We start from the raw sequence: 22,242 nt of genomic DNA on the forward strand, positions 1-22,242 counted from the left end.
TTGCTACCAGTTTGATTAACCCAATCGAAAAGTAGATTAAAGTCGCCCATGATAAATGCTGTACCTTTATTGCACGCATCCCTAATTTCTTATTTGATGCTGACCCCAACCTCACTACTACTGTTTGGTGGTCTGTACACAACTCCCACTAGTGTTTCTGCCCTTTGGTATTCCGCAACTCCACCCATACAGATTCCACATCATCCAAACTAATGTCCTTCCTTACTATTGCGTTAATCTCCTCTTTAACCAGCAACGCCACCCCGCCTCCTTTTCCTTTCTGTCTATCCTTCCTGAATGTTGAATACACCTGGATGTTGAGTTCCCAGCCTTGGTCACCCTGGAGCTATGTCTCCGTAATCCTAATTACATCGTATTCGTTAATTCGTCCACTTTATTATGAATACTCCTCACATTGAGCCACAGAGCCTTCAGGCTTATCTTTCTAACACACTTTGCCTCTTTAGAATTTTGCTGTAATGTGGCCATTTTTGATTTTTGCCTTGGGTTTCTCTGCCCTCCACTTTTACTTTACTTCTTTCTATCTTTTGCTTCTGCCCCCATTTTACTTCCCTCTGTCTCCCTGCATAGGTTCCCAACCCCCTGCCATATTAGTTTAACCCCTCCCCAACAGCACGAGCAAACACTCCCTCTTGGACATTGGTTCCGGTCCTGCCCAGGTGCAGACCGTCCGGTTTGTACTGGTCCCACCTCCCCCAGAACCGGTTCCAATGTCCCAGAAATTTGAATCCCTCCCTCCTACACCACTCCTCAAGCCACGTATTCATCTGAGTTATCCTGCGATTCCTACTCTGACTAGCACGTGGCACTGGCAGCAATCCTGAGATTACTACCTTTGAGGTCCTACTTTTTAAATTTAACTCCTAGCTCGCTAAATTCAGCTTGTTGGACCTCATTCCGTTTTTTACCTATATCGTTGGTACCAATATGTACCACGACAACTACTGTTCACCCTCCCCCTACATAATGCCCTGCAACCGCTCCGAGACATCCTTGATCCTTGTATCATGGAGGCAACATACCATCCTGGAGTCTCGGTTGCGACCACAGAAACGCCTAGCTATTCCTCTTACAATAGAATACCCTATCACTATCGCTCTCCCACTCATTTTCCTGCCCTCCTGTGTAGCAGAGCCACCCACGGTGCCATGAATTTGACAGCTGCAACCTTCCCCTGATGAGCCATCTCCCCCAACAGTACCCAACACGGTGTATCTGATTTGGAGGGAGATGACCGCAGGGGACTCCTACACTGTCTTCCTATTCTTGGTCTGCTTGATGGTCACCCATTCCCTATCTACCTTTTTAAGGCTTTACCTGTGGTTTGATTCATCAGGATTGTTTCCTTCTGTGTTCATTGCAACTCACTTGTCCAAAACCCTTCCCATTCACTCCCATTGTACACAATCCCAATGGATCCAAACCCCTTCCCATTCACTCCCATTGTACACAATCCCAATGGACCAAACCCCTTCCCACTCCCATTGTAAACAATCCCAATGGATCCAAACACCTTCCCATTCACTCACATTGTACACAATCCCAATGGACCAATCCCCTTCCCATTCACTCCCATTGTACACAATCCCAATGGACCCAAACCCCTTCCCATTCACTCCCATTGTAAACAATCCCAATGGATCAAACCCCTTCCCATTGACTCCCACTGTACACAATCCCATGGACCCAAACCCCTTACCATTCACTCCCATTGTACAGAATCCCAATGGACCAAACTCCTTTCCATTCACTCCCATTGTACAGAATCCCAATGGATCAAACCCCTTCCCATTCACTCCTATTGTACACAATCCCAATGGACCCAAACCCCTTCCCATTCACTCCCATTGTACACAATCCTAAAGGACCCAAACCCCTTCCCATTCACTCCCATTGTACACAATCCCAACAATCAACACTACCCCAACTCCTTTTCCTTTTTGTCTATCCTTCCTGAATGTTGAATACCCCTGGATGTTGAGATCCCAGCCTTGGTCACCCTGGAGCCATGTCGCCATAATTCCAATTATATCATATTCTTTAAAAGCTGCCTGCGCAGTTATTTTGTCCACCTTATTACGAATACTCCTCGCATTGAGGCACAGAGCCTTCAGGCTTGTCTTTTTAACACACTTTGTCCCTTTAGAATTTTGCTGTAATGTAGAGAGGTAGAGGGACGGAGAGGTTTAGGGAGGGAATTCCAGAGATTAGGGCCCAGGCAGCTGATGACACGGCCACCGATGTTGGAGCAATGTTTTAAAAAATCCATTCCTGAGATGTGGGCATCGTTGGCAAGGCCGGCATTTATTGCCCATCCCTAATTGCCCCTTGAGAAGGTGGTGGTGAGCCGCCTTCTTGAACCGCTGCAGTCCGTGTGGTGAAGGTGCTCCCACAGTGCTGTTAGGGAGGGAGTTCCAGGATTGTGACCCAGCGACGATGAAGGAACGGCCGATATATTTCCCAGTCAGGATGGTGTGTGACTGGGAGGGGAACGTGGAGGTGGTGGTGTTCCCATGCGCCTGCTGCCCTTGTCCTTCTCGGTGGTAGAGGTCGCGGGTTTGGGAGGTGCTGCCGAAGAAGCCTTGGCGAGTTGCCGCGATGCATCTTGTAGATGGTACACACTGCAGCCAGGGGGCACCGGTGGTGGAGGGAGTGAGTGTTGAAGGTGGGGGATGGGGGCCGATCAAGCGGCTGCTTTGTCCTGGATGGTGTTAAGCTTCGAGTGTTGCTGGAGCTGCACTCATCCAGGCAAGTGGAGAGTATTCCATCACACTCCTGACTTGTGCCTTGTAGATGGTGGAAAGGCTTTGGGGAGTCAGGAGGTGAGACATTCGGCGTGCTCAAGAGGCCAAAATTGGAGGAATGCAGAGAGATCTCGGGGAGTTGTTGGGCTGGAGGAGGTTACAGAGCAAGGGAGGAGCGAGGCGGTGGAGGGATGAAAATTTGCTGGTCCAAGCGTTGCTGGATCGGGAGCCAGTGTTGGTCAACAACACTTACTTTCATTAATACTCTCAGTCGGATAATGCCTCCATTCAGTTAATACTCACAGCAAGACAGTGGAGGGAATCATGTTGTGTCGACACGTGTGTCTGCTGATGCCACAAACAGTCAGTTCTCGCTTGATGCTATTCAACTCCTGGCTCCAGGCTGCTGTTTCCAGCTCTCACTGAGCCACCAACACTTTCTCAAATTGTTACAACTCCTGATTCAACTTTAAACATTGTGTATATACAAATCCCGACAGTGAGAGAAACACAGACCCCTCACATTGCACCATATAGGCTGCACTGTATCATAGACCCCATACCTCACACATTGTATACATGCTGTATATTCCATACCTCACATTGTATACATGCTGTATATTCCATACCTTACACATTGTATATACGCTGTATATTCCATACCTTACACATTGTATACATGCTGTATATTCCATACCTCACACATTGTATACAAAGCTGTATATTCCATACCTTGCACATTGTATACATACTGTATATTCCATACCTCACACATTGTATACATGCTGTATATTCCATACCTCACACATTGTATACACGCTGTACATTCCACACCTCACACATTGTATACATACTGTATATTCCATACCTTGCACATTATATATATGCTATATATTCCATACCTCACACACTATAGATATGTTATAGATCCCATACCTTTCACATTATATACATGCCAGGGTTTGTACAGAGAGAAGCTGTTCCCCTTCACTGAGACCGTCTCACTCTGGGCGGATAGAGCTCGCTCTGATTTACCCCACCCGCTGAATTCCAATACAACACAGCACCGGGTTTCTGGCAAACATTGAGACAGGATCAGGATCAAAGATTTGTGAAATACAGATACAGCAAGCCACCTTGCCAATCAGTGCCCCGCACTACCTATCTAATGTTCATTCACTGGTGAAACGAATGTGTAAAACACAAACAATGCTCAGCATGTAGGTTTTGCAGAACGGCCAGTGACTCTGTCAGCACTGTCTGCAATTGCCAGTGCGCTCGCTATATTCAGTGCGTGGAGCTCACAATCCTGATGAGAGAGAATATTAAATCAGCAATTTGATATAATTGGGCATTGTGTAGAGAGCGTGGACTATATAGTGCCCAGTCACACTGTCTGCTTGGGTACACTCTTCCTCATTCTATGCCTGCCTGTTCCAACATCATCATCATCATCATAGGCGCTCCCTCGAAGCGAGGATGACTTGCTTCCACACCAAAAAGGGACAAGTTCACAGGTGTTTCGATGAAGGACCTGATATTCCAGATCCCGAACTACATCCTGAAGGGTGGAAGATGCCTGTGGGTGGATTTTTTTAACGTGGGGTGGCCGTTGCACACCAGCCACCACACGGGCTTGACAGAGCGAGGTCTTGGTCCAGTGGCAAGGGTTACCCAGGACGACTGGAGACCAGCTCTGCTGCACGGACCTAGTGCGCTCACATATCGCAGTGTGGGCTGGGCCCGTGCTGCCCCTGGGCCCTCGCCTCTCCTGGGCCCTGAACTCTCGCCACTCCTTCGCCCCGACCTCGCCGCTCCTGCTGTACCTGCCCACGCTCCAATCACCAACCTGGACCTTGGTGCTGCAGGAGGGCGACAATTCCAACATACACTCACGACCACAACTCCGTGCAAATATATACTCACAACTAACACGTGTGCAAACCAGAGAGTGCTCCGGGGAACGAGTTAGCATTGGATGCACTTCACTACTTGGGATTCAATAGCTTGGGAGTGAATGGGAAGGGGTTTGGGTCCATTGGGATTGTGTACAATGAGAGTGAATGGGAATGGGTTTGGGTCTATTGGGATTGTGTACAATGGGAGTGAATGGGAATGGGTTTGGGTCTATTGGGATTGTGTACTATGAGAGTGAATGGGAAGGGGTTTGGGCCATTGGGATTGTGTACAATGGGAGTGAATGGGAAGGGGTTTGGGGCATTGGGATTGTGTACAATGGGAGTGAATGGGAAGGGGTTTGGGTCTATTGGGGTTGTGTACAATGGGAGTGAATGGGAAGGGGTTTGGGTCCATTGGGGTTGTGTACAATGGGGGTGAATGGGAAGGGGTTTGGGTCCATTGGGATTGTGTACAATGGGAGTGAATGGGAAGGGGTTTGGGTCCATTGGGATTGTGTACAATGGGAGTGAATGGGAAGGGGTTTGGGTCCATTGGGATTGTGTACAATGGGAGTGAATGGGAAGGGGTTTGGGTCCATTGGGATTGTGTACAATGGGAGTGAATGGGAAGGATGTGGTTATGGTGGTGGGCTAGCAGAGTTTCTCGGACCTGTACCTGTGTGATTGTGATTGAACGCAACATGGAACAATCACCACGATCACAGTCCACTCCGCAGGGAAAGAGAGGCGAACCAATTAAAACAGAGCGGGTCCTGGAGCAGTTGTGCTTCGGTTCCCTCCGTGATTGGCTCAGTATTCCGAGACAGGTTGTGGATCAATGCTGCATATGGGCAGCGGCTGTTACTGGGGATCGCTTCACAGCACAAGAAACAGCCCTGCAATTATCACTGGTTCACCCTGTCACTAATTAATGTTATAATTGTGATAAAAATATATAATTACGTGGGAATAATCCTCCAGGAATTGCTGATCAAAGTGTTCATTCATAACAGAAATGCACAGTTGCTGCGGGGGGGAACAGACTGACTACATTACCCGCTGCACCCACATTAACACAAACCCTTCAAACCATTCATCGCTGGATGTGGCACAGGACTCACTGGGGGCGAGTTTCCCTCCCTTCACTTGGGGGTAACGGGGATAGGGGAGTTACAGATCCAAGCCTTAACCCCCATTTACATTGGCACCATTTGTAATGGGTCCTACCCTCGGGTACCCGAAGCGCACGCCTGCTTCAAGAGACAGGCCCCTTTCTCTTGAAACAGGCATCCTGTGACATAAACCCCGATTGGATTGAAGCCTCTCTGTGTAATTACATATTCCAACATATGACCTCCCAGGAGAAAGAATTCTTGGTTTGAGAGCTCGAATTAAGGAGTTGGCAACGTGCTGGAAATAACTCTTGAGGGTAGGGAGATGCTCCAGAGGCCTTGGAAAATTGGATTCCATTCCTTCAATCATTTCTAAATGCCCCCTGACCTGGGCTTCCATTCACTCTGGACGTTCAGTGCAGAAACAGTGATGCAAAGTTGGGCCTGTGTCCCACTGCATTCCCAGTCTGACTCCGTGCCGTCCCCTGTCAAACATTCCACATCCCTGTCTTGCATTTCAACTGTCAGCATTTTGGGCTGAGTTTGCAATTTTGGAAATAGTGCAAAGGCCTGGGAGTGGGAGCAGGGCCTGGGAGTGGGAGCAGGGCCTGGGAGTGGGAGCAGGGCCTGGGAGTGGGAACAGGGCCTGCGAGTGGGAGCAGGGCCTGGGAGTGGATGGTGGGGCCTGGGAGTGGGGGGTGGTGGGGCCTGGAAGTGGGAGCAGGGGACCGCGAGTAGGTGGTGGGGCCTGAGAGTGGGAGCAGGGGACTGGGAGTGGATGGTGAGGCCTGGGAGTGGGAGCAGGGCCTGGGAGTGGGAGCAGGGCCTGGGAGTGGGTGGTGGGGCCTGGGATTGGGAGCAGGGCCTGGGAGTGGGAACAGGGCCTGCGAGTGGGAGCAGGGTCTGGGAGTGGATGGTGGGGCCTGGGAGTGGGAGCAGGGCCTGGGAGTGGTAGCAGGGCCTGGGAATGGGAGCAGGGCCTAGGAGTGAGTTGTGGGGCCTGGGAGTGCAAGCAGGGCCTGGGAGTGGGAGCAGGGCCTGGGAGTGTGAGGTGGGGCCTGGGAGTGTGAGTAGAGCCTGGGAGTGGGAGCAGGGCCTAGGAGTGGGAGCAGGGCCTGGGAGTGTGTGGTGGGGCCTGGAAGTGGGAGCAGAGGACTGGGAGTGGGTGATGGGCCCTGGGAGTGGGTGGTGGGGCCTGGGAGTGGGAGCAGGGTCTGGGAGTGGGTGGCAGAGCCTGGGAGTGGGAGCAGGGGCTGGGAGTGGGTGATGGGGCCTGGGAGTGGGTGGTGGGGCCTGGGAGTGGGAGCAGGGCCTGGGAGTGGGAGCAGGACCTGGGAGTGCGTGGTGGGGCCTGGGAGTGGGTGGTGGGGCCTGGGAGTGCGGGCAGAACCTGGGAGTGGAAGCTGGGGCCTGGGAGTGAGTGGCGGGGCCTGGGAGTGGGAGCAGGGGACTGGGAGTGGGTGGTATGGCCTGGGAGTGGGTGGTGGGGCCTGGGAGTGAGAGCAGGGCCTGGGAGTGGGTGGTAGGGCCTGGGAGTGGGTGGTGGGGCCTGGGAGTGAGAGCAGGGTCTGGGAATGGAAGCAGGGCCTGGGAGTGGGTGGTGGGCCTGGGAGTGGGTGGTGGGGCCTGGGAGTGAGAGCAGGGTCTGGGAGTGGGTGGCGGGGCCTGGGAGTGGGTGGTGGGCCTGGGAGTGGGTGGTAGGGCCTGGGAGTGAGAGCAGGGCCTGGGAGTGGGTGGTAGGGCCTGGGAGTGAGAGCAGGATCTGGGAGTGGGTGGCGGGGCCTGGAAATGGGAGAAGGGGACTGGGAGTGGGTGGTGGGGCCTGGGAGTGGGTGGTGGAGCCTGGGAGTGGGAGCAGGGCCTGAGAGTGGGTGGCGGGGCCTGGGAGTGGGAGCAGGGCCTGGGAGTGGGAGTAGGGCCTGGGAGTGGGTGGTGGGGCCTGGGAGTGGGTGGTGGGGCCTGGGAGTAGGAGCAGAGCCTGGGAGTGGGTGGTGGGGCCTGGGAATGAGTGGTGGGGCCTGGGAGTAGGTGGTGGGGCCTGGGAGTGGGAGCAGGGTCTGGGAATGGGAACAGGGCCTGGGAGTGGGAACAGGGCCTGGAAGTGGGAGCAGGGCCTGGGAGTAGGTGGTGGGGCCTGGGTGTGGGTGGTGAGGCCTGAGAGTGGGAGTAGGGCCTGGGAGTGGGGGCAGGGCCTGGGAGTGGGTGGTGGGGCCTGGGAGTGGGAGCAGGGCCTGGGAGTGGATGGCGGCGCCTGGGAGTGGGAGCAGGGCCTGGGAGTGGGAGCATGGCCTGGGAGTGGGAGCAGGGTCTGGGAGTGGGAGCAGGGCCTGGGAGTGGGTGGTGGGCCTGGGAGTGCGAGCAGGGCCTGGGAGTGGGAGCAGGGCCTGGGAGTCCGAGGTGGGGCCTGGGAGTGCGAGCAGGGCCTGGGAGTGGGAGCAGGGCCTGGGAGTGGGTGGCGGGACCTGGGAGTGGGAGCAGGGTCTGGGAGTGGGTGGTGGGGCCTGGGAGTGGGAACAGGGGACTGGGAGTGGGTGGTGGGGCCTGGGAGTGGGAGCAGGGCCTGGGCGTGGGTGGCGGGCCTGGGAGTGGGTGGCGGGGCCTGGGAGTGGGAGCAGGGTCTGGGAGTGTGTGGTGGGGCCTGGGAGTGGGTGGTGGGGCCTGGGAATGGGAGCAGGGCCTGGGAGTGGGTGGTGGGGCCTGGGAGTGGGTGGTGGGGCCTGGGAATGGGATCAGGGCCTGGGAGTGGGTGGCGGGGCCTGGGAGTGGGAGCAGGGTCTGGGAGTGGGTGGTGGGGCCTGGGAGTGGGTGGCGGGGCCTGGGAATGGGAGCAGGGCCTGGGAGTGGGAGCAGGGTCTGGGAGTGGGTGGTGGGCCTGGGAGCTGCAGGAATGGCTTAACATGCAGATTAAACGAAAGACTGAAGGAAAATAAGCAGTGCCAAGTATCGAAACACCGGGGTTTCAGAGTGCGGGGAAAGTACTTCAGCGATTCAAAGCTTCTAATGGTTCAGTGAAGTGCTTCCCAATTAGGAGAACAAACAGCAACAATGTTTGGGAAGGCCGGGGTAAACTGGTCACTTCAGCGAGCCAATTACCGGCTGAGGATGGGAGGGTGATTGAAAACAGAGACACAACACAGCACACTGAGTGGGAGGCTGGGCCCACATTGCTTAATCCTCAGGTTAAACAAATCGCGGCATTGCAAGCAACACATTTGCAAGTGACACAGGTCTGCTTCACAAGTGGAATAAATATCCTGCTATAATCTATTAATAGAACCCACATAGCGCGGTGCGTGCTGAACAAATGTAAAGGGTGCTTCTCCTTGAGCTGCACCGATAGGATTCACGGGCTGTTCCCGATCACCGCTCGGTGCTGGGACAGTGGGCCACCCCCAAGGCAGGGCGGTGCATGGCGGGGGAATTCTGGGGGTTCAGTACGGGAGGTGGGAGGGCAGTACAGGGGGGTGGGGCAGTACGGGGGGGGAGGCTGTACAGGGGGGGCAGTACAGGGGGGTGGGGCAGTCCGGGAGGCGGCAGTCCGGGGGGGGCAGTACGAGGGGGGAGGGGGAGTGCGGGGGGTGGGGGGGGGGAGTGCAGGGGGGCAGTACGGGGGGGGCAGTCCAGGGGGGGCAGTATAGGGGGGGCAGTACGGGGGGGTGGGGCAGTACGGGGGGGGCCAGTACAGGGGGAGCAGTACAGGGAGAGCAGTACGAGAGGGGAGTGCGGGGGGGGTAGTGCAAGGGGGCAGTACGAGGGGGGCAGTACGAGGGGGGAGTGCAGGGGGGCAGTACGGGGGGCAGTACGGGGGGGGCAGTACCAGGGGACAGTACGGGGGGGAGTGCAGGGGGGCATTACGGGGGGCAGTACGAGGGGTGAGTGCAGGGGGGCAGTACCAGGGGACAGTACGGGGGGGGGAGTGCAGGGGGGCAGTACGGGGGGCAGTACGGGGGGGGAGTGCAGGGGGGCATTACGGGGGGCAGTACGGGGGGGGAATGCAGGGGGGCAGTACGGGGGGCAGTACGAGGGGTGAGTGCAGGGGGGCAGTACGGGGGGCAGTACGGGGGGCAGTATGGGGGGGAAGTGCAGGGGGGCAGTATGGGGGGGAGTGCAGGGGGGCAGTACGGGGGGGGAGTGCAGGGGGGCAGTACGGGGGGCAGTACGAGGGGGGGGTGCAGGGGGGCAGTACGGGGGGCAGTACGGGGGGGGAGTGCAGGGGGGCATTACGGGGGGCAGTACGGGGGGGAATGCAGGGGGGCAGTACGGGGGGCAGTACGAGGGGTGAGTGCAGGGGGGCAGTACGGGGGGCAGTATGAGGGGGAAGTGCAGGGGGGCAGTATGGGGGGGAGTGCAGGGGGGCAGTACGGGGGGGGAGTGCAGGGGGGCAGTACGGGGGGCAGTACGAGGGGGGGGTGCAGGGGGGCAGTACGGGGGGCAGTACGGGGGGGGAGTGCAGGGGGGCAGTACGGGGGGCAGTACGAGGGGGGAGTGCAGGGGGGCAGTACGGGGGGGGAGTGCAGGGGGGCAGTACGGGGGGGGAGTGCAGGGGGGCAGTACGGGGGGCAGTACGGGGGGCAGTACGAGGGGGGAGTGCAGGGGGGCAGTACGGGGGGCAGTACGGGGGGGCAGTACGGGGGGGGAGTGCAGGGGGGCAGTACGGGGGGCAGTACGGGGGGCAGTACGAGGGGGGAGTGCAGGGGGGCAGTACGGGGGGCAGTACGGGGGGGGAGTGCAGGGGGGCAGTACGGGGGGGGAGTGCAGGGGGGCAGTATGGGGGGCAGTACGGGGTGGGGCTGTACAGCTAAACCCCCAGCCCCTGGGCAGGGAATGGTCGGAAGAGCAGCCAGAATTCCAGCCGCTGCTTGCTGCGTGTTTGGCCGGCTGTGGCGATCAACTGTGAGGCTCTACTGGCCAAATAGACCTGGCGTCATGTGAAGAATGGGGACGTGGTCGGGGTAGGCGAGGGCTCCCAGCGCCCCCTGGAACTATTCCCCAGTGAGAGTCAGCACCCTCGGGGACAGGAGGGACTGTGGGGCCTGTTGACCCTGCACAGATCACTCACCGAGAATTATTACAGCAGCATTGGAGTGTAAGAGTAAAGAATTCCAACTGCAATTGTACCGGGCCTTGGTGAGAAAGAAAGACTTGCATTTATATAGCGCCTTTCACGACCACCAGACATCTCAAAGCGCTTTACAGCCAATGAAGTACTTTTGGAGTGTACGCACTGTTGTAATGTGGGAAACGCGGCAGCCAATTTGTGCACAGCAAGCTCCCACAAACAGCAATGTGATAATGACCAGATAATCTGTTTTAGTGATGTTGATTGAGGGATAAATATTGGCCCCAGGACACCAGAGAGAACTCCCCTGCTCTTCTTCGAAATAGTGCCGTGGAATCATTTACGTCCACCAGAGAGAGCAGACGGGGCCTCGGTTTAACGTCTCATCCGACAGACGGCGCTCCCTCAGCACTGCACTGGAGTGTCAGCCTAGATTTATGGGCTCAAGTTCCTGGAGTGAGACCACACCTGGAGTATTGTGCACAGTTCTGGTCTCCTTACCTAAGGAAGGATATACTTGCCATAGAGGGAGTGCAACGAAGGTTCACCAGACTGATTCCTGGGATGGGGGGATTGTCCTATGAGGAGAGATTGAGTAGACTGGGCCTGTATTCCTAGAATTTAGAAGAATGAGAGGTGATCTCATTGAACTGTATAAAATTCTTGCCAGGATTGACAGGGTAGATGCTGAGAGGATGTTTCCCCCGGGCTGGGGAGTCTAGAACCAGGGGTCACAGTCTCAGGATAAGGGGTCGGCCATTTAGGACTGAGATAAGGAGAAATTTCTTCACTCAGAGGGTGGTGAATCTTTGTAATTCTCTGCCCCAGAGGGCTTTGGAGGCTCAGTCGTTGAGTATATTCAAGGCGGAGATCGATAGATTTTTGGACTCGAGGAATCGAGGGATATGGAGGTCGGGTAGGAACAGAAATTGAGATCGATGATCAGCCGTGCTCTTGTTAAATGGTGGAGCAGGCTCGAGGGGCCGAATGGCCGCTTCCTGCTCCTAATCCTTATGTTCTGATGTTTAAGTGCTGCGGTGATTAAACATAAATTGCCGAGGTGAGTGACAGCGCTCAGAGCAGTCTGTGGCTCGGAGATGTGTAGCAATGATCCATGTCTTTATTTTTCAGATGTGGAATGAATTCAAGTGCGTGAGGCATTGAGTATGTATCCACAGGGTGTTGGTGATAGAGTATCCTGCACAACACTATCTACTAAACAGGCCGTCCCAACATTCACCTCGCCGATCCTCAGGACCCCACCTACCCCCCCTCTCCCCATATCCCCAACCGCCCAATCACAGCTTCTCCCCATATCCCCAATCCCACCTCCTCCCCAACCCCAACCCCACCGACCCCCCTCTCCCCATACCCCCAACCGCCCAATCACAGCTTCTCCCCATATCCCCAATCCCACCTCCTCCCCAACCCCAACCCCACCGACCCCCCTCTCCACATACCCCCAACCGCCCAATCACAGCTTCTCCCCATATCACCAAACCCACCTCCTCCCTCTCCCCATATCCCCAACCCCACCTCCTCCCCAACCCCCAACCCCACCGACCCCCCTCTCCACATACCCCCAACCGCCCAATCACAGCTTCTCCCCATATTACCAATCCCACCTCCTCCCCAACCCCCCCGACCTCCCTCTCCCCATACCCCCAACCGCCCAATCACAGCTTCTCCCCATATCCCCAACCCCACCTACCCACCTTCTCCATCCCCCACCCCACCTCGTCATCTCCTTGATAACAACACCTGTATTTATACAGCACTGAGGTCGGTTTTAAGGAGCGTCTTAAAGGCAGAAAGAGAGGTAGAGAGGCGGAGAGGTTTAGGGAGGGAGTTCCAGAGCTTGGGGCCCAGGCAGCAGAAGGCACGGCCACCGATGGTGGAACGATTATAATCAGGGATGCTCAGGAGGGCAGAATTGGAGGAGCGCAGATATCTCGGGGGGTTGTGAGGCTGGAGGAGATTACCGAGATAGGGAGGGGCGAGGGCTAAGGAGGGATTTGTAAACAGGGATGATAATTTTAAAATTGAGGCGTTGCTTAACCGGTGGGACTGGACCCTTGCCCCGGGGCCCTGTGGGACTGGACCCTTGCCCCGGGGCCCTGTGGGAATGGGCCCTTCCCCTGGATTTAAATGATAAGCACACCACTCTCTGTCTCCTTTACCCATCAACACTTTCTCCGAAACTATACTTAGAGCAAAAGGCTGCAATTTGCAGTGAGCAGGGTTTTGTGGGTCTGTGTCAGTGATTAGGGATTGAATGGGCTGGAGATCTTTCCTGAGTGAGCAGACTGTCTCCCTGGTACAGTACAGCTCTCAGCTTCTCCACATCCTCCAGTAATACTGATCCCAGCTGCTAGAAGCTACTGTTTACAGAACTACAGCTCGCTGTCAATCGATCTCAATGACTGAATGGACCTATCAATCAAAGCTGATTCACACTGCAAACTAACCCAACATCAGACACACAGCAACGTTATCAGGAGTAAAGTGCTAATGTACTCCATATTCTGTGCTGCAGACATGACAGTGTTTAATGGGGCAGTGTAGAAGGAGCTTTACTGTGTGTGGGGGGGAGGTGATGTCATGTATTCAACCAGCATTGTAACCCATGTATAAACTGACCTAAGCTGTACACCGTGAGAACACTGACCACTAGGTGGGAGACACTCCTAATCTGGACCTTCAGGTATAAAAGGGGAAGCTCCACCCACCTTCATTGCAGGTATTTTGCTCATCTCTGCAAACTCCGGCTGAGTGTATGCCTCCACGCCTCCAACATGAGCTGTTGTTGGAAACAAAAGGTCCCTTGCCAGTCAATCGTCCCTGACTTCCCCTGTGACTGTCCTTGAATGTGCTATTAACAGGTGTTGATGGCCCCATTACTGGTCGCATTGTCCCTTGCAATGGCGTGAATCGCTGTTCAGCTTGCCATTGTCTCTGTCAAACTCCCCCTCTGGGTTCGACTACATCTTGGGACATGCCCGATTGCCCTTGTCTGCCTGGAGAACAGTGTGCTGCTTTAACAATGTTGAATCTCTGTCCCAACCATTCCTTAACACAGTACCTCTCGTCTGTTCTGCTAGTGGCCATGCTCACGTGGTTTAAATCCCAGTTTCTCGTCGCCATTGATACGTCCTTACTACACAGTATAAATGCACACGAGGCCCATGCTTGAGAGAAGGTCAGTCTGTGACCTGTCCTTTATTACTTAGCACTCAAGTGATGAAGGTGGGTGGAGCTTCCCCTTTTATACCTGAAGGTCCAGGTTAGGAGTGTCTCCCACCTAGTGGTCAGTGTTCTCACGGTGTACAACTTAGGTCAGTTTATACATGGGTTACAATGCTGGTTGAATACATGACAGTTTACAGAACTACAGCTGTCAATTGATCTCAATGACTGAATGGACCTATCAATCAAAGCTGATTCACACTGCAAACTAACCCAACATCAGACACACAGCAACGTTATCAGGAGTAAAGTGCTAATGTACTCCATATTCTGTGCTGCAGACATGACAGTGTTTAACGGGGCAGTGTAGAGGGAGCTTTACTCTGTATCTAACCTGTGCTGTACCTGCCCTGGGAGTGTTTGATGCAGACAGTGTAGAGGGAGCTTTACTCTGTATCTAACCCCGTGCTGTACCTGCCCTGGGAATGTTTGATGGGACAGTGTAGAGGGAGCTTTACTCTGTATCTAACCCCATGCTGTACCTGCCCTGGGAGTGTTTGATGGAGACAGTGTAGAGGGAGCTTTACTCTGTATCTAACCCCCTGTACCTGCCCTGGGAGTGTTTGATGGAGACAGTGTAGAGGGAGCTTTACTCTGTATCTAACCCTGTGCTGTACCTGCCCTGGGAGTGTTTGATGCAGACAGTGTAGAGGGAGCTTTACTCTGTATCTAACCCCGTGCTGTACCTGCCCTGGGAGTGTTTGATGGAGACAGTGTAGAGGGAGCTTTACTCTGTATCTAACCCCCTGTACCTGCCCTGGGAGTGTTTGATGGGACAGTGTAGAGGGAGCTTTACTCTATATCTAACCCTGTGCTGTACCTGCCCCTCCCTCAGTACTGCCCCTCTGACATAAGAACATAAGAACATAAGAATTAGGAACAGGAGTAGGCCATCTAGCCCCTCGAGCCTGCTCCGCCATTCAACAAGATCATGGCTGATCTGGCCGTGGACTCAGCTCCACTTACCCGCCCGCTCCCCGTAACCCTTAATTCCCTTATTGGTTAAAAATCTATCTATCTGTGACTTGAATACATTCAATGAGCTAGCCTCAACTGCTTCCTTGGGCAGAGAATTCCACAGATTCACAACCCTCTGGGAGAAGAAATTCCTTCTCAACTCGGTTTTAAATTGGCTTCCCCGTATTTTGAGGTTGTGCCCCCTAGTTCTAGTCTCCTCGACCAGTGGAAACAACCTCTCTGCCTCTATCTTGTCTATCCCTTTCATTATTTTAAATGTTTCTATAAGATCACCCCTCATCCTTCTGAACTCCAACGAGTAAAGATCTAGTCTACTCAATCTATCATCATAAGGTAACCCTCTCATCTCCGGAATCAGCCTAGTGAATCGTCTCTGTACCCCCTCCAAAGCTAGTATATCCTTCCTTAAGTAAGGTGACCAAAACTGCACGCAGTACTCCAGGTGCGGCCTCACCAATACCCTGTACAGTTGCAGCAGGACCTCCCTGCTTTTGTACTCCATCCCTCTCGCAATGAAGGCCAACATTCCATTCGCCTTCCTGATTACCTGCTGCACCTGCAACTAACTTTTTGGGATTCATGCACAAGGACCCCCAGGTCCCTCTGCACCGCAGCATGTTGTAATTTCTCCCCATTCAAATAATATTCCCTTTTACTGTTTTTTTTTCCAAGGTGGATGACCTCACATTTTCCGACATTGTATTCCATCTGCTAAACCTTAGCCCATTCGCTTAACCTATCTAAATCTCTTTGCAGCCTCTCTGTGTCCTCTACACAACCCGCTTTCCCACTAATCTTTGTGTCATCTGCAAATTTTGTTACACTACACTCTGTCCCCTCTTCCAGTTCATCTATGTATATTGTAAACAGTTGTGGTCCCAGCACCGATCCCTGTGGCACACCACTAACCACTGATTTCCAACCCGAAAAGGACCCATTTATCCTGACTCTCTGCTTTCTGTTAGCGAGCCAATTCTCTATCCATGCTAATACATTTCCTCTGACTCTGCGTACCTTTATCCTCTGCAGTAACCTTTTGTGTGGCACCTTATCGAATGCCTTTTGGAAATCTAAATACACCACATCCATCGGTACACCTCTATCCACCATGCTCGTGATATCCTCAAAGAATTCCAGTAAATTAGTTCAACATGATTTCCTCTTCATGAATCCATGTTGCGTCTGCTTGATTGCACTATTCCTTTCTAGATGTCCCGCTATTTCTTCCTTAATGATAGCTTCAAGCATTTTCCCCACTACAGATGTTAAACTAACCGGCCGATAGTTATCTGCCTTTTGTCTGCCCCCTTTTTTAAACAGAGGCGTTACATTAGCTGCTTTCCAATCAGCTGGTACCTCCCCAGAGTCCAGAGAATTTTGGTAGATTATAACGAATGCATCTGCTATAACTTCCGCCATCTCTTTTAATACGCTGGGATGCATTTCATCAGGACCAGGGGACTTGTCTACCTTGAGTCCCATTAGCCTGTCCAGCACTACCCCCCTAGTGATAGTGATTGTCTCAAGGTCCTCCCTTCCCACATTCCCGTGACCAGCAATTTTTGGCATGGTTTTTGTGTCTTCCACTGTGAAGACCGAAGCAAAATAATTGTTTAAGGTCTCAGCCATTTCCACATTTCCCATTATTAAATCCCCCTTCTCATCTTCTAAGGGACCAACATTTACTTTAGTCACTCTTTTCCGTTTTATATATCGGTAAAAGCTTTTACTATCTGTTTTTATGTTTTGCGCAAGTTTACTTTCGGAATCTATCTTCCCTTTCTTTATTGCTTTCTTAGTCATTCTTTGCTGTCGTTTAAAATTTTCCCAATCTTCTATTTCCCCACTAACCTTGGCCACGTTATACGCATTGGTTTTTAATTTGATACTCTCCTTTATTTCCTTGGTTATCCATGGCTGGTTATCCCTTCTCTTACCGCCCTTCTTTTTCACTGGAATATATTTTTGTTGAGCACGATGAAAGAGCTCCTTAAAAGTCCTCCACTGTTCCTCAATTGTGCCACCGTTTAGTCTGTGTTTCCAGTCTACTTTAGCCAACTCTGCCCTCATCCCACTGTAGTCCCCTTTGTTTCAGCATAGTATGCTCGTTTGAGACACTACTTCCTCACCCTCAATCTGTATTACAAATTCAACCATACTGTGATCACTCATTCTGAGAGGATCTTTTACTAGGAGATCGTTTATTATTCCTGTCTCATTACACAGGACCAGATCTAAGATAGGTTGTAGGTTCTTGTAGGTTCTGTAACATAGTGTTCTAAGAAACAATCCCGTATGCATTCTATGAATTCCTCCGGGCTACCCCGTGCGATTTGATTTGACCAATCGATATGTAGGTTAAAATCCCCCATGATTTACTGCTGTTCCTTTTTCACATGCCTCCATTATTCCCTTGATTATTGCCCGCCCCACCGTGAAGTTATTATTTGGGGGCCTATAAACTACGCCCACCAGTGACTTTTTCCCCTTACTATCTCTAATCTCCACCCGCAATGATTCAACATTTTGTTCATTAGAGCCAATATCATCCCTCACAACTGCCCTGATATCATCCTTTATTAACAGAGCTACCCCACCTCCTTTCCCTTCTTGTCTATCTTTCCGAATTGTCAGATACCCCTGTATGTTTAATTCCCAGTCTTGGCCCCCCTGCAACCACGTTTCTGTAATGGCCACCAAATCATACCCATTTGTAATGATTTGTGCCGTCAACTCATTTACTTTATTTCGAATGCTGCATGCGTTTAGGTAGAGTGTTTTAATACTAGTTTTTAAACCATGATTTTTAGTTTTGACCCCTCCTGCAGCCCCTTTATATTCAGACATATTGTCCCTTCCTATCACCTTGTGGTTTACACTTACCCCAGTGCTGCTCTGCTCTGTTGCCTCCTGCCTTTTGCATTCTTTCTTGGGGTCCTGTTCATCTGAGCTCTCACCCACTCTAACTAGCTCAGAGCCCTCTCCTGGGTTCCGAATACTCCTTGCATTGAGGCACCGAGCTTTCATGCTTGCCTTTTTATTACACTTTGACCCTTTAGAATTTTGCTGTCCAGTGGCCCTTTTTGTTCTTTGCCTTGGGTTTCTCTGCCCTCCACTGTTACTCATTTCCTTTCTGTCTTTTGCTTTTGTCTCCATTTTGTTTCCCTCTGTCTCCCTGCATTGGTTCCCATTCCCCTGCCATATTAGTTTAACTCCTCCTCAACAGCACTAGCAAACACTCCCCCTAGGACATTGGTTCCGGTCCTGCCCAGGTGCAGACCGTCCGGTTTGTACTGGTCCCACCTCCCCCAGAATTGGTTCCAATGCCCCAGGAATTTGAATCCCTCCCTGCTGCACCACTGCTCAAGCCACGTATTCATCTGAGCTATCCTGTGATTCCTACTCTGACTAGCACGTGGCACTGGTAGCAATCCCGAGATTACTACTTTTGAGGTTCTACTTTTTAATTTAGCTCCTAGCTCCTTAAATTCGTCTCGTAGGACCTCATCCCTTTTTTTTACCTATGTCGTTGGTACCAATGTGCACCACGACAACTGGCTGTTCACCCTCCCTTTTCAGAATGTCCTGCACCCGCTCAGAGACATCCTTGACCCTTGCACCAGGGCGGCGGTCCCTCAGTACTGGCACTGGGCGTGTCAGCCTGGATTATGTGGGACTTTCTGACTCCAAGGTGAGAGTGTTCGTCACTGAGCGAAGGGTAACAATAAAAGTAACCTTAGCAATTGTTACTAATTGACGCCGCTTTGTGTTCACACTGCCGCTGAGAGCAATCATTGGTCCCAGTCCCTCAGGCTGATATTCAGTAAAAACAAACTCAGCAAAGTCGCATCCAATTCAATCCTGACTCAAGGCGGACGCACGCAGACTTTGCAAGAGTGTGATGGAAAATTGAAACAAGTGCGTGTTACCTTGTAGTTTGAGACGTTTAACTGGGCAATATTTGGTGTTAAAATAACATGGTCTTTTATGTTGTGCCAATGTGCAGCTGGGTTAGCCTGAGTCTCAGCTTGTATCTCTCCAGACGAGAATGTGATTGATGTATATATTGGGGGGGGGGGGGGGTGACCAGTCACAGACCAGACTCACTGGGAGTGGCAGTGGGGCTGGATATCTCCAGCTCCACAACCCACACAAGCCCTGAAATTGCAAAGGGGTTTTCGGCTTCAGCAAGCCAAACTGCTGCCTGGGAGAGATGCTTTATTTATAACGATCACACACTTAAAATAGAATCTTGGGTTGTGTAGCGATGAGTTTACATTAGTTTAGGAGTGGAGACAGCATGAATAAACTCCCCGCTCTAACCACAGCGGGCGAGCTCACCCCGCACAGTAACCCAGCCAGGGACAGTCTGACTCGGTCTGTTCTGCCTGGCCTCCGCTTTATTTAATATTGTCGTTTTAATATGCATTAAAAAGTAGTGAGGAGCTGGGCTAGGTGTGCGGTGGGTGAGGATGACCTATTTGTGTCTGAGTCCAGGCTGGTTCAGTCACCCAGCATGTCCCAATGGGTCCTATCGCTTTGACCCCCTGCGTTTGGCGCCCTGTTCCTGAGGGGCACAGTCCCCACCGAGCCCTGCTTGTACCCCAGCACCTCGCCCCCATGCCCATTCCCCGTGTGTGAGCCCAGGCGGTGCGTGTCGGCAGGCCATTCTACCATGGGGGCATCAGAGTCTCGCCCGATCCCGTCCTCATCCCACATGTGTGCGCTCCCCGGGGGGCACGGGCTGGTCTATGGGGCTGATACTGGCTGCCCCCAGAGCGGGGGCACACTGCTCGACATTACCCGCTCCCCTGGGGGGCGCATTTCCCCAAACCGCCGTCGGGGAACGCTAGTTTATCTTTCAATAAACTTGCACCATTTTTTTCAAAATAGGCACCATGAGACAAGTCTTTGTCTGTCGAGAGGGAAAGGAAGGGAGGGAGAGAGAGCGAGAATGGGTGGGTGGGGGGAGAGAGGGAAGGAGAGAGGGAGAGTGGGTGGGGGGACAGAGAGAGAGAGTGGGTGGGTGGGGGAAGGGAGGGAGAGAGTGGGTGGGAGGGAGAGACAGAGTGAATGGGTGGGGGGGGGGGGACAGAGAGAGAGTGGGTGGGAGGGAAGGAAGGAGAGAGAAAGCGGGAGGGAGGTAGGGGGAGAGAGGGAGGAAGAGAGAGAGAGAGAGAGAGCACGGGAGGGAGGGAGAGAGGGAAGGAAAGAGAAAGGTAGGGAGAGAGAGAGGGCGGGAGAGCTGGAGGGGGAAGGGAGAAACTCGATCAGAATGCTGTCACATTGTGACATAATGGTGTCTTTCTAATTGATAACATCATGGATTTGTGTATCTACAAATAATAAAACCCATGTCCTTAAGACATTGTCCCTTTAAGAGTAAATAGTCAGGGCATTGATGACAGGGTTAAGGATATTCAACGCTTCTCTGGCCCCGAGTTACAACAATATCAAATATCAAGATGAAATAAATCACAAATTAAAAGCCCGTGCTTATTTCCAACCCCAAGTGCCCAGGCGGGTTCAGGACTGCCTCCGTCCCGGACATTCCTTATTATTCTCCACAGTAAGTGATCAGCCTTAAAGGCACCAGACCACTGCGAGCAAGCTCCATCCTCTCGCAGCAAATCTCAATGCCGAATGTACTGAGATAAGCCAGCTCACCCTCAGTGTATCACTCAGCCAACAAGTAAACGGTCCCAAAAGCAAGGCACCAAAAGACAGCAGGCACAAGAAGAAATGCTGTCACTTTAAAATAATTTAACACAGGCCTGGCTACACCACACATCTGGAGACAGGTTACACCACACATCTGGAAGGGGATACACCTTGCACATCTGGCACAGTTTCTCATGACAGTATCATTTAAACCTTTAACTAATATTGAATTTCCAATGACTCAAAATAGTTTGTAGATAGATAGACAGCCAAATATGTTCAATAGGTTAAATAGATAACTAAAGGTATGAGGGATTGAGACTGGCATGTATATGCACACCTTACCCATACTATACCATGATTGTGCCCATAAGGTGGTATACAGTGCTCGTATCATGTCCATACCATTCTCACATTATGCCCATACCATACCTATACTGTGTCCATACCAAGCCCATACCATACCTACACCATGCCCATACCGTGCCCATACCATGCTCACATTATGCCCATACCATATCTATACTGTGTCCATACCATGCCCACACTGTGCCCATACCATGCTCACATTATGCCCATACCATACCTATACTGTGTCCATACCAAGCCCGTACCATACCTATACCATGCCCATATTATGCTCATACCATGCCTATACCATGCCCACACCGTGCCCATACCGCGCCCTGCCCCTTACCTGTACCACTCCAGCCCCTTGTCATAGTGCCTGTCGAAGAAGTGTGGCTCGGTGCCCAGCGCCCTGACCTCGGGGTGGACGCGGATGAACTCGAGCACCGCCCGGGTGCCCCCTTTCTTCACGCCGACAATGATGGCCCGGGGCGGCCGCTTGGTGCCGGCTCTGGGCGGTGTGTTGGTGCCCCGGCTCCGGTCCTGGGCGGCCCGGGGGGTAGGGGATGGCCCGGGGGGCGGCAGACGGTGCCTGGCCAGCTGCTGGTGCTGCTGCTGGTGGTGTGCCGGCTGCCGGACCTGGACTGGCCCGGGCTCGGCCGTGCCACAGTGCTGGGACTTCTGCAGGAGTTTCTTGGCGGAGCCGGGCTGGGGCAGGTAGCAGGCTCGGACCTCGGGGAAGCTCAGCGGCTTGTGCATGACCGAGTCCCCGCAGAAGATGAGGCTGTAGCACAGGTAGGTGAAGGAGAGGGACAGGGTGGCGATGAAGACGAGCCGGCGCGTTACCCTGGGGGCAGGTGGCACGGCACTGGCCCAGGGTCTAGATGCCATGTCTCGGGGCAACTTCTGAGGAACCCCCCAGCATGGTCTTCGCCCAGGGGCGCGGCGAGATATCTCCGGACATCTGTGTTTGGGGAGGGGTGGGGTTTGAGGACTGGGGAGTGGGGCAAATCCTGGGGGCAGCTGTGCAGGAGAAGGGGGTTCAATCGCTCAGGGGGGGGGCGCTAGGGGGAAAAAAGGGGGGTAAAGGGGGTAATGGGGCAAGTTCAGTCCTGCAGCCCAGAACTGCCCCCTAACTCCACCTGTTCACCCCGGCTTCAGGCTGGCTCCCGCTC

The 22,242-nt window shown here is 53.1% G+C and overlaps 1 protein-coding gene across 1 annotated transcript in view; it reads right to left on the reverse strand.

The window, feature by feature from the left end:
• The window catches only part of LOC139280541 (heparan sulfate glucosamine 3-O-sulfotransferase 2-like), a 95,061-nt gene extending 73,103 nt beyond the window's left edge, over positions 1-21,958 (reverse strand). The window contains exons 1-2 of the mRNA XM_070900026.1: positions 21,713-21,958; positions 21,417-21,670 (exon numbers count right to left, since the gene is read on the reverse strand). Coding sequence (XP_070756127.1) covers positions 21,417-21,670; positions 21,713-21,958 — 500 coding nt within the window. The remainder of the gene's footprint in view (positions 1-21,416; positions 21,671-21,712) is intronic.
• Between the last annotated feature and the right edge of the window lie 284 nt (positions 21,959-22,242).

The sequence above is a fragment of the Pristiophorus japonicus genome, chromosome 15, assembly GCF_044704955.1.
Source record: "Pristiophorus japonicus isolate sPriJap1 chromosome 15, sPriJap1.hap1, whole genome shotgun sequence".
NCBI lineage: Eukaryota > Metazoa > Chordata > Chondrichthyes > Pristiophoridae > Pristiophorus > Pristiophorus japonicus.